Here is a 13,048-nt window from a genome sequence, read left to right as displayed (position 1 = left end):
GTGGGTGTTAGCTCAGTTGGTTGGACTGCTGGTTTGTGATGGAGACTGGTGTCAACAGCATGAGTTCAATTCCTGCACTGGCTGAGGTTACAATGAAGGACTGTCTATCTCAACCTCTCCCCTTGCCTGAATTATGTTGACCTGTAGGTTAAACCAGCACCGGTCATTCTTTTTAATGAGAGAGTAGCTTTATGGCAACACTACCTTTATTTTTATTTGCAGGAATTTTGAAGAACGAGGAGAGATTTCATCCAGATCTAGGAAATTTAGCAGGACAAGATAGGGTAAATGTAGGAAGGATGTGCACGATGACTGGAGAGTCCAGAACTAAGAGTTGCAGTTTAAGGATATGATGTAGGCCATTTAGGCTGACATAAGAAATTTCTTCTTCCAGTGCATGGTAAACATGTGGAATTTTCTGCCATAGAAAGTGGTTGAAGTCAAAACATTGAATGTTTTTAAGGAGGAGTTAAACATAGTTCTTAGGGCTGAAGAGTTCAAAGAATACGGAGAGAAAGAGGGAACAGGATACTGAGTTGGATGATCAACCTCGAAACATCTAATGGTCTACTCTTTTATTTTCTAGTGTTTCTGTGTACAATATTGCATGGTAAACATGTAAGACATCTGCCAGACTTAAGCTAATCAGCTTTTGGGAATAATGCTGAGTCGTAGGGATTAGTTATCACTTTTTAGTTTCTAGCCCTCCAATTTGTGCTAAATATGCGAGAAGAGTTTTCGAGGTTCCATATTTTATCACCATGACAGAAAACATAAGTGATCTAAATTGGGGAGGGAAGTTGATGGTATTTGAACTTGTTTTGAAATGTAACTGGTAACTCAATCATCACCAATGTGTATTTTACTGCAGAGGTAAATTCTGATTCCAGAATAAAACCTACACATGGCAAGGCCCTTTTTCAGACATTGCGTGTGAATAAGACTCCTGAAGTACTGTATCTAAATAGATGACAGCTGTTACCTCCGTCGCTATACATATGCGTCTACAGTTGTTGCCTGACTTGCTGAGCCATAAGCATATACTCCTTGGAATAGTGCAGAGAAACATCATTATGGCTAGTTCTTTGGTAGAGGAGTGAGTAATTCAGGAAGGTTAAAAACCCCTAGAATTTCTCAATTTGAGAGGAGGTGAGGTAAATAAGAATAATTTTTATTGATGTAAATAGAATGAAAAGCTAAGCTCAAGCACAATTTAAATTTATTTCCTAACTGCAGACAATGGAGATTGAGGTACAGGTAGGTAAAGTGTAAATCTAGAACTGTTGTCAGGAAGCACTTCATACTTACAATACATTTCTGAAATGTTCTTCTAAATTGTGCAGTGATGGAAGTATGATATTTTACAAGGAAGTTATATGATATGACAGGATGATCCATAGGCTTCTGTGGAAGGATAGCATCATCATTTTATTTCCTGAGGTCAGGAATTCCCTTATTGTAACCAGCAGAGACCTGATGGAAATACGTGGAGATTTGTTCTTGTTAATAATTTACTGTTTAATAGAATTTATTTTCTGCTTTTTACTGCAGATTAACTAATTGCTGTTGAAATAATACAAAGCTATCTCTTTAACAACCACTTTCTTCCTTGTTAAGCTAAGTTGGCTTATTGTTCTGGAAAAGAGTCACAATGGACTCAAAACGTGAACTCTGTTTCTCTGTCCACATGCTGCCAGACGTGCTGAGTTTTTCTCGTTTTTTTTTGTTTTCATTCAGTTTTCCAGCATCTGCAGTATTTTGCTTTTATTATTGTTCTCATGGTTGTGGCATTTATTTTGCTTTTACTACTTCAGCTGAGAGTGAAGTTTGATACTTGGCATTCTAATTGAACAATTTATGTAATCTGCATGCATAAAAATATAGTATTGAGCAAAATCTTCGATTAATGACTCAGTGCTAAGTCCAGTATAGAAAATGATCTGTTTATTAACTTCATTAAATAATAAAAAAAATTACTTTTAGGTGGAAGAATTCCTGTTACTGCATCATGGCTACAGAGGATTCAGGGTCTCCATCAAAATCTGTGTGTAAAATCATGACTTTCCAGCCCACAATGGAAGAGTTCAAAAATTTTTCGAAATATATTGCATACATGGAATCCCAGGGTGCACATAGGGCTGGCCTCGCAAAGGTAAGAAATATGTTGTCATTAATGTACATTGAAGAATGTTTTGATACTGAACTTTTATGTAATCATAGAGTGGTTACACAACAAGAAGAAAACCCTTTGGGCCATCATGTCTGTGCCGACTTTCGGCAAGAGCATCTTTGTTCATATCAATCTTTTGCTGCATAGTATTGCAATTTATTTTCCTGAATAGGCGATTATCCAATTCCCTTTGGAAACTAGAATTGAATCGTTTTCTACCATGCTTTCAGACAATACATTCCAGTTTCTATTAGGTTGTCACAAGAATATTTTTATCTCGTAAAAACCGAAAGAACTACGGATGCCGTAAATCAGAAAAACAGAAATTGCTGGTAAAGCTGAGCATGTCTGGCAGCATCTGTGGAGGGAAATCAGAGTTTATGTTTCAGGTCGAGTGACCATTCTGAGGAAGGGTCACCTGACCTGAAATATTAACTGTGATTTCTCTCCACAGATGCTGCTAGGCCTGCAGTTTTTGTATTATTTGCTCATGTTACCTTTTGATTTGTTTGTGAAAAATCTTAACTCCATGTCCTTCTTCCTTCAGTCTGAAATAGAATTGTTCATTAATATTCTCTTTCTTTTCCCAATCACTTGGCCACTATTGTATCCAATTTTTTGTGACCTTCAACTTGTTGGCAAGCCTCATGTGAGACTTTATCAAACCTTTTTTGGAAGACCACGCACACCACATTAATTGCATTATCCTCATTGACACTCTCTGTTACGCTTCATTAGGGGTAGCAAGCTGGAAATCAAATTCCGCAATTCTCCAAGTTGTCAAAAATGTTCTGTGAAGAAGTGCACAGAGTTCTCCAATTTACTTGTCTTTTAGACTCAGATTATCAGAAAACATGTACCAGGTTTGTGTGCTTAATAAAATTTATTATTTTTTACAAATTATTAGACTCTAGCTACAGATATGAATTATGAATAGTCCATTAATTAAAACATCACACACACACACTCACTCACTCACTCACTCACTCACTCACACACGCGCGTGTGTCTTGGTCGTCCTTCTCCGGCAACTTTCATTTGTTTGCAGGAAGCACAGGATACTGGTTCACTTGTAAAAGGCTTGTGAATATTACTTAAAAAGTCACCATGTATGGAAACTGCTGAAGGAAAGATAAACTGACTTTTTTCAGGCTCAAAGTGGCTTTCGCTCCTGAGCTGATGGAGATTTCAGAGCTTCTGTCAATCTTGTTCACAGTCCCAAACTGTTCAGTTAGCTGAGAACCAATCACATAGTTGCAAGTAGAATTTCGTTGTCATTGATAACTGATCACTAGACCACGAACTAATCAGCTACTTGTAACAACCAAAGCTTCACCTCTACATAATCCCTCGGCTCCAGTTCACTTGTAACCAGACATTTAACTACTGCTCAAACAAGCACAAACAGTGAGTCAAGTTAATTGCTATCATAACATGCAGCAATTGCTAGTTTTCAAATAATTATCTTCTCATTTTAATTCACAATTAGGAATTCAGGTAAATGAAAATATACAGTCTTTACTTATCTCATCAACGACTCAATCAAGTTAGTTCAACACAGTTTCCCTTTAACAAGCTTTTGCTTACTTTCATTAATTAATTCATACTTCTCCAGGTGGTTGTTGACTTTCCTGTCTAAACTTCTTGTCTTGATCAGCCATCCCGCCAAATGAAGTTGAACTTATAGTTGCTAGTTTTATCCTTAGACCATTTTTTGAACATGGGTTGAACATTTGTGATTTGTCAGCCCTCTAGCATCACCCCATATTAAAAGGAATTGGAAGATTATAGTAGATTTCACCCCAACTGACTCGTTTCCTTGAATACATCCTTTTAGGTCCTGGAGAGCTATAAACCTAATGTTTGGCCAGCTTTGCAAATGGCTTCACCTTAGGATTTTTTATTTTTAGCCCATCTAGTGTCTCAATCTCCTCCTCCTTGATGACCTAGGCAATATCTTCTTTTGTGGTAAATACAGAAGTAAGGTATTTAGTTCCTCAACCATACTCTCTGCCTACGTATGTCAGTCCCCATCTTGTTCCTGAATGAACTTTATTTATATGTCTGTAAAAAGACTTCGAGGTTTCCTTTTTATATTAGCTCCCAGCGCCTTCTCAGTATATATTTAGTAATCCTGTTTCCTTTGTCTCTTCCCCTCTGAACTTTCTAAATTCTACATAGTTCTCAGCTGAATAATCAACCTTACTTAAACATGCTTTTTTTTTGCTTCAGCTTTCTCTCTCTCTCTCTCCAATATCTGGAAAGCTGGTTCCCTGCTCTTCCTCCCTGACTGGACGGTTTCCTGAATTATCACCTCTTCAAAAGCTGCCAATTGATCTTTTACCGGGTTGTCTTAAATGAAACCAGTTGGCTTAGACAGATTATCTGCAGTAACCTTTGTATGATTTACTAATTGTCTTTATTTATCACTTAAACACTTCCTTCAATATTTGAATACTGTAACAAAGTTAGCATATTCCAGTTAAATAAAATGCTGTTCTTATTCATTTAAAATTTGGATATTGTTTCTTGGTTAAAACTTTCTTTTGACCTAGTTTTTCTTTCCCTGCCAGCCAATGCATATCCTTTGATATGGAAGCATGCTGCCCCTGCTCCAATGGAATTCCTCTTTCCCTTATCAGGGTGATGCAAAAATAGCCTTTTGGCTTACCTCATAGGCCATGGATTAGTGTAGTTGAGTATGGAGTTTGAAGCAAAGCATAGGTTGGAAGATGTTTTTGTATCTAAGAATAATGTTATTCAAATTTTTTTTTTAAAAATTGTAATTGATTCTATAAATAATTAATTTCAGGTACATACTGGCAAAGGCTACATATCTGAAATGTAGAGAATGCTCATTGGTCAAAGTGTTAACTTACAGATTTTTTTGATAACTTTCCATTCCTTCTGGAAGGGTATGCCCCTTATCTTTGTAAAAAGGCATCTGAATTTGCAATGATGACACTATTTTCAGAGCCACAGATCCACTATGAGGGAATATATTGACAGACATGTTTCAAATGGGTAACCAATGTTTCCTCTAATATTCAAAAGTGCAAATTTGCATTTTTAAAAAAATCATTTAGAGTCATAGAGATGTACAGCATGGAAACAGACCCTTTGGTCCAACCCATCCACGCTGACCAGACATCCCAACCCAATCTAGTCCCACCTGCCAGCACCCGGCCCATATCCCTCCAAACCCTTCCTATTCATATACCCATCCAAATGCCTCTTAAATGTTGCAATTGTACCAGACTCCACCACATCCTCTGGCAGCTCATTCCATACACGTACCACCCTCTGCATTAAAATGTTGCCCCTTAGGTCTCTTTTGTATCTTTCCCCTCTCACCCTAAACCTATGCCCTCTAGTTCTGGACTCCCTGACCCCAGGGAAAAGACTTTGTCTATTTATCCTATCCATGCCCCTCATAATTTTGTAAACCTCTAAAAGGTCACCCCTCAGCCTCCGATGCTCCAGGGAAAACAGCACCAGCCTGTTCAGCCTCTCCCTGTAGCTCAGATCCTCCAACCCTGGCAACATCGTTGTAAATCTTTTCCTTTCAAGTTTCGCAACATCTTTCTGATAGGAAGGAGACCAGAATTGCATGCAATATTCCAACAGTGGCCTAACCAATGTCCTGTTTAGCCGCAACATGACCTCCCAACTCCTGTACTCAATACTCTGGCCAATAAAGGAAAGCATACCAAACGCTGCCTTCACTATCCTATCTACCTGCGATTCAAGGAGCTATGAACCTGCACTCCAAGGTCTCTTTGTTCAGCAACATTCGCTAGGACCTTACCAATAAATGTATAAGTCCTGCTAAGATTTGCTTTCCCAAAATGCAGCACCTCACACTTATCTGAATTAAACTCCATCTGCCACTTCTCAGCCCATTGGCCCATCTGGTCAAGATACTTTTGTAATCTGGGGTAACCCTCTTTGTTGTCCACTACACCTCCAATTTTGGTGTCATCTGCAAACTTACTAACTGTACCTCTTATGCTCGCATCCAAATCATTTATGTAAATGACAAAAAATAGAGTGGCCCAGCACTGATCCTTGTGGCACTCCAGTCTGAAAAAGAACCCTCCACCACCACCCTCTGTCTTCTACCTTTGAGTCAGTTCTGTATCCAAATGGCTAGTTCTCCCTGTATTCCATGAGATCTAACCTTGCTAATCGGTCTCCCATGGGGAACCTTGTCGATGCCTTACTGAAGTCCATATGGATCACATCTATTGCTCTGCCCTCATCAATCTTCTTTGTTACTTCTTCAAAAAACTCAATCAAGTTTGTGAGACCATGATTTGCCACGCGCAAAGCCATGCTGACTATCCCTAATCAGTCCTTGTCTTTCCAAATACATGTACATCCTGTCCCTCAGGATTCCCTCCAACAACTTGCCCACCACTGACATCAGGCTCACCGGTCAGTAGTTCCCTGGCTTGTCTTTACTGCCCTTCTTAAACAGTGGCACCACATTAGCCAACTTCCAGTCTTACGGTACCTCACCTGTGACTATCGATGATACAAATATCTCAGCAAGAGGCCCAGCAATCACTTCTCTAGCTTACCACAAAGTTCTCGGGTACACCTGATCAGGTCCTGGGGATTTATCCACTTTTAACTGTTTCAAGACATCCAGCACATCCTCCTCTGTAATCTGGACATTATGCAAGATGTCACCATCTATTTCCCTGCAGTCTATATCTTCCGTATCCTTTTCCACAGTAAATACTGATGCAAAATATTCATTTAGTATCCCCCCCCATTTTCTGTGGCTCCACACAAAGGCCACCCTGCTGATCTTTGAGAGGCCCTATTCTCTCCCTAGTTACCCTTTTGTCCTTGCTATATTTGTAAAAACCCTTTGGATTCTCCTTAATTCTATTTGCCAAAGCTATCTCATGTCCCCGTTTTGCCCTCCTGATTTCCCTCTTAAGTATACTCCTACTTTCTTTATACTCTTCTAAGGATTCATTCGATCTATCCTGTCTATACCTGACATATGCTTCCTTCTTTTTCTTAACCAAACCCTCAATTTCTTTGGTCATCCAGCATTCCTTATACCTACCAGCCTTCCCTTTCACCCTGACAGGAATATACTTTATCTGGATTCTTGTTATTTCATTTCTGAAGGCTTCCCATTTTCCAGCCGTCCCTTTACCTGCGAACATCTGCCTCCAATCAGCTTTTGGAAGTTCTTGCCTAATACCGTCAAAATTGGCCTTTCTCCAATTTAGAACTTCAACCTTTAGATCTGGTCTATCCTTTTCCATCACTATTTTAAAACTAATAGAATTATGGCCCCAAAGTGGTCTTCCACTGGTACCTCGGTCACCTGCCCTGCCTTATTTCCCAAGAGTAGGCCAAGTTTTGCACCTTCCCCAGTAGGTACATCCACATACTGAATCAGAAAATTGTCTTGTACACACTTAAGAAATTCTTCTCCATCTAAACCTTTAACACTATGGCAGTCCTAGTCAATGTTTGGAAAGTTAAAATCCCCTACCATAACTACCCTTTTATTCTTACAGATAGCTGAGATCTCCTTACAAGATTGTTTCTCAATTTCCCTCTGACTATTGGGGAGTCTACAATACAATTCTCATAAGGTGATCATCCCTTTCTTATTTCTCAGTTCCACCCAAATAACTTCCCTGGATGTATTTCTGGGAATATCCTCCCTCAGCACAGCTGTAATGCTATCCCTTATCAAACATGCCACTCCTCCTCCTCTCTTGCCTCCCTTTCTATCCTTCCTGTAGCATTTGTATCCTGGAACATTAAGCTGCCAGTCCTGCCCATCCCTGAGCCATGTTTCCATAATTGCTATGATCTCGCAGTCCCATGTTCCTAACCATGCCCTGAGTTCATCTGTTAGGCCCCTTGCATTGAAATAAATGCAGTTAATTGATTAGTCCTACCTTGTTCCTGCCTGCCCTGACTGTTTGACTCACTTCTGTTCTCAGCTGTAACATCTCAGATCAATCTCTTTCCACAGTATCTCCCTGGGTCCCCCCCCCCCCCCCCCCCCCCCCCCCCCCCACCTTACTAGTTTAAATCCTACCAAGCAGTTCTAGCAAATTTCCCTGCCAGTATATTAGTCTCCTTCCAATTTAGGTGCAATCCGTCCTTCTTGTACAGGTCACTTCTACCCCAAAAGAAACTCCAATGATCCAAAAATGTGAATCCTTCTCCCATACACCAGTTCCACAGCCATGCATTCATCTGCTCTATCCTTCTATTCCTGCCCTCAATGGCTCGTAGCACTGGGAGTAATCCAGATATCACTACCCTTGAGGACCTCCTTTTTAAATTTCTGCCTAATTCTCTGTAATCTTCCTTCAGAGTCTCAACCTTTTCCCTTCAATGTTGTTGATTCTAATGTGGACAATGACCTCCTGCTGATTCCTCTCCCCCGTGAGAACATTCTGCACCCTCTCTGAGACATCCTTGATCCTGGCACCAGATAAACAACACACCATTCTGCTTTTCCTCTGCTGGTCACAGAAACGTCTGTCTGTACCTCTGACTACACAATCCTCTAACAAAATTGATCTCTTGGAAGCCAACAAACCCCTCGTTGCATTAGAGCCAGTCTTAATACCAGAAACATGGCTGTTCGTGCTACATTCCCCTGGGAATCCATCACCCCCTACATTTTCCAAAAGAGCATCCCTGTTTGAAATGGGCATATCCACAAAAGACTCCTGACCTAGGTGCTGACCTCTCTCACCCTTCCTGGAGTTCAGCCATCTATGTGACTGTATCTGAGACTTTCCCCCTTCCTATAACTGCCAACCATCACATACTGTTGCTGTTGTAAATTCCGCATCGCTTCTATTTGTCTCTCCAACTGATCCACTCGATCTGATAAGATCTGCATCCAACAGCATTTATGGCAGATATAATCTGCAGTAACCCTTAAACTCTCTTTAAATTCCCACATCTGACAAGAAGTACATATCACTGCAAAGGCCATTTTTGTTCCTTCACAATCTACAGACTCAGAAAATAACACCGTCTTATTCCTTTCCAAACACTGCCCCAGGTTAAGTTAATAGCAATGGCTTACATTTTAAGTTTAATCAAGAGATGTATCTCCAAAAACAAGAAAGAATCCACTATACTCACTACTGCAGCCTTTCTCTTCGACAGACTTAAAACAGCAATTAACTTATCTGTTTCTGTGCTGTGAACTTCGCCCAACATTTCCTCCAAGATTAGTTGTGAATTTCACTGCTTGTTAATTTTCCCAGAAGCACTCCAATGTCTGGCAATACACGAATTCAAACAGCAAAGGCGGTAACTGTTCTCTCTCTCTCTCTCTCTCTCTCACCATGTGCTTCCATTGTCTGCTCTTCTCCCTTTTAAATTGCTGTTGTTTTGACTTTTTTTTCCAAAAGTTCCAAAACAATGCAACAGCATTTAAAGCAGGAATTACTGCTCCTGGAATTCAAGGAAATCACCTCCAACACCTAACATAACATACCTCAAAAAAAAAGAAGCAGCTCTTACAGCCAGAAATTTTTCCCATCCTCCACTTCTATCCTAATTCCAGGTCTTTTTTCTTCAGTACCATTCTATTATTCCCACTCGTTGTCTAATGTTTTTAAAGATCAGCTTGTTTAATTATTGGTTTTTGATCGGTTTCCTTTGGTTCTGTACCCTGATGGCCATTCTAATTTCATCATCATCTTTAAGCAATAGCCTAGTGGTATTATCAGTAGACTATTATTCCAGACACTCAGCTATTATTCTGAGGGACTTGGGTTTGAATCCCACCATTGCAGATGGTGGAATCTGAGTTCAATAAAAAGAAGTCTGGAATCAAAAATCTACTGATGACCATTAAGCCATTGCTGATTGTGGGGAAAAACCCATCTGCCTCACTACTGTCCTTCAGGGAAGGAAATCTGCTGTTCTCATCTGGTATGGCCTACATGTGACTCCTGCGATGTGGTTAACTCTCAGCTACCCTCTGAAATGGCCGAGCAAGCAACTTGGTTCAAGGACAACCAATGGCATTCATGTCCCACAAGTGAAAATAAAACCTGTTTGCTTTTACTTTGCTATTGCTCCTTCCTCATCAGTTACTATTTATGCATAGAAGTTCCTCACAATTTCTTTAAATTACAACGTGCATACCAAATGTCCTTATTGTACACTCAAAAAAAAGCATATTTGAAATCCCACCAGACTGACAAGACAAAAGTCAATCTCATCCTCTCACAAAAACTGTTCCAGCCTGATTCTCATTATTTGGTAACACACAGATATAGTTCAACTACAAACATTCTCATTTTGCCCAACAGATTAAATATAATTTCAAGTATTCACTTCATTGTCATGAGTTCCATTCGAACAGATAGTGCCCCTTATTACCTCACTTATTTTCTTCATCCTTCCAAAACACAAACACTGAGCTAATTCCACTATAATCATTCAATTTCAGTTAGCTTTCAGACACTTCAACTCCTGTACACTTCATCTACCAAACCCTGATAGCTCACCTATTTTCTTCCTGATAATGCCATGTGTTCACACCAGTATTTCTCAGGTTATCCGTTACAATCTCTGCCTTTGGTAATTATTCTGAGTTACTCTGTCTTCTGCTGTTCTCTCCACATTACCGGACTCCGCATCCAGCCATACTGGTTTTAATCTATCTACATTGCAAGCATTTTGGTTCTCTCTCCAGATCAGGTGAACTTAACATTTTGAGTCTGGTGTGACACTTCTTTAGGAGACTTCTGAAGAACAGTCATATCAAAGTTAAAATATAAACTCTGTTTCTCTCTCTACACATGCTGCAATACCAGAAGTTCTCCAGAATTCTCTACATTAAATTCAAATTTTGAACAAACTCTGTATTTTACCTGCATTCTTCTAATCCCAATGACTGCAATTTTACCCCTGCACCTTCTCCAACTTGCAACCTCACTTTCATCTTTTAAAACAGTACACAAAGCCCCAAGTCATTGACCAAGCCTTTGATTACCTGCCACATTATCTCCCAATGTAGCCTGGCATCATGTCTTATTTCTAAGGCTCTGTGAAGCACCTTGGGATATCTCATTACATTGAAGGTATTAGATCAATCTAAGTTGTAATTGCTATTGTTGAAATCTAACACTGTTATTTTAGTTCAAAAAGCACTTGTTTTTTCATACTTTATCTATCTAGTTGGTTCTGCTATAATGCGGTAATTCCGTCTCATGCAGTCCCACGTTTTAAGAAAATCGTGTAATAGCAGCACCATTTAAATAAATGGGGCCGGAATCGCATTATCACCAATTCATGTTTTAAAAGTTCATGTTATAGAAATAGCATCCCCAATTCATCTATCCCGCTGCAGCGAATTTGCATTAATGAAACATGCGTTATAGAAGAACAATTTGTATGTACATTGCAAAAGGTTTAAGCCGGATTACAGAAAATAAAATTTAAATAAAAGTTGCATATTTGATTTTCCATCGAAATACAAAATTGGAAAATTTCCAAATATGAACAGAAACTAAAGACACTACCATAAGCTATAAGTAGTGCTAAAATTTAACAGCCCCTCAGTACAATATGACAGAAAGGCCTTGGACATTGGCCTTGCCCCAACATGCCTTGACATAGGAAGATGAGTGTGGTTGAAATCAATCATCTCAGCTTCAGGACATCTGTGCAGAGTTCTTCAGGGTACTGTCCTAGGCCCAACGATCTTCAGCTGCTTCAATGACCTTCTCTCCAACATAAGGTCAAAAGTAGGGATATTCGTCAATAATTGCACAATGTTCAGCACCATTCACAACTCAGCAGATTCTGAAGCAGTCCATGTTCAAATGCAGCAAGATCAGGACAATGACCAGGCTTAGGCTGACAAATGGCAAGTAACATTCACAGCGTAAAAATGCGAGGCAAAGACCACCACCAATAAGAGAGAGTCTAACCACCATCCTTGACATTCAATGGTGTTACCATCACTGAATTCCCCCTCATCAATATTCTTGGGGGCTACAAGAGCAGGTCAGAGGCTACGAATTCAGAGGTGAGTAACTCACTTTCTGACGCCCCATGCCCATCCATCATTGAAAGGCACAAGTCAGCAGTGATGATGGAATACTCCCTACTATCCTGGACAGGTGCAGCGTGACAAGAAGTAACATGCTTAATTGGGACCACATCCACAAACATCCACTCTGTCCAGCACCGACACTTAATAGCAGCAGAGTACTATCTACAAGATGCTTGTAGAAATTCACCAAAGATCTTCAGACTGCAGCTTCCAAATCAATGATCATTTCCATCTAGAAGGTCATGGACCAACACTATATGGGGATACCATCATTTGCAAGTTCCCCTCCAAGCCACTCACCATTCCAACTTGGAAATGTATCACCTTTTCTTTACCATCACAGGATCAAAATCCCTCCCACAGCAAAGTAGATTGCAGTGGTTCAAGAAGGCAGCTCACTATCATCTTCTCAAGGGCAACTAGGGATAGGCAATAAATGTTGGCCAGCCAACAACACCCACATCCCACAAGATTCGGGATCGTCAGCTTGGTTTTGTGTGTGGGAAATCATGTCTCCCAAACTTGATTGAGATTTTTGAAGAAGTAACAAAGAAGATTGATGAGGGCAGAGCAATAGATGTGATCCATATGGACTTCAGTAAGGCATCGACAAGGTTCTCCATGGGAGACCGATTAGCAAGGTTAGATCTCATGGAATACAGGGAGAACTAGCCATTTGGATACAGAACTGACTCAAAGGTAGAAGACAGAGGGTGGTGGTGGAGGGTTCTTTTTCAGACTGGAGGCCTGTGATCAGTGGAGTGCCACAAGGATCAGTGCTGGGCCACTCTATTTTTTGT

General features: G+C 40.1%; 1 protein-coding gene across 2 annotated transcripts in view; it reads left to right on the top strand.

Annotated features, from left to right (window-relative positions):
- The window catches only part of LOC132824466 (lysine-specific demethylase 4C-like), a 436,488-nt gene that overhangs the window by 24,018 nt on the left and 399,422 nt on the right, over positions 1 to 13,048 (top strand). For both annotated transcript variants that reach the window (XM_060839018.1, XM_060839010.1), the window contains exon 2: positions 1,984 to 2,152. In XM_060839018.1, the coding sequence (XP_060695001.1) occupies positions 2,009 to 2,152 (144 nt within the window). In that variant the 5' untranslated portion in view covers positions 1,984 to 2,008. The remainder of the gene's footprint in view (positions 1 to 1,983; positions 2,153 to 13,048) is intronic.

This window comes from Hemiscyllium ocellatum, chromosome 2 (genome assembly GCF_020745735.1).
Source record: "Hemiscyllium ocellatum isolate sHemOce1 chromosome 2, sHemOce1.pat.X.cur, whole genome shotgun sequence".
NCBI lineage: Eukaryota > Metazoa > Chordata > Chondrichthyes > Orectolobiformes > Hemiscylliidae > Hemiscyllium > Hemiscyllium ocellatum.
The sequence above is the reverse complement of the archived record's forward strand: the minus strand, read 5'-3'. Positions and strand labels throughout refer to the sequence as shown.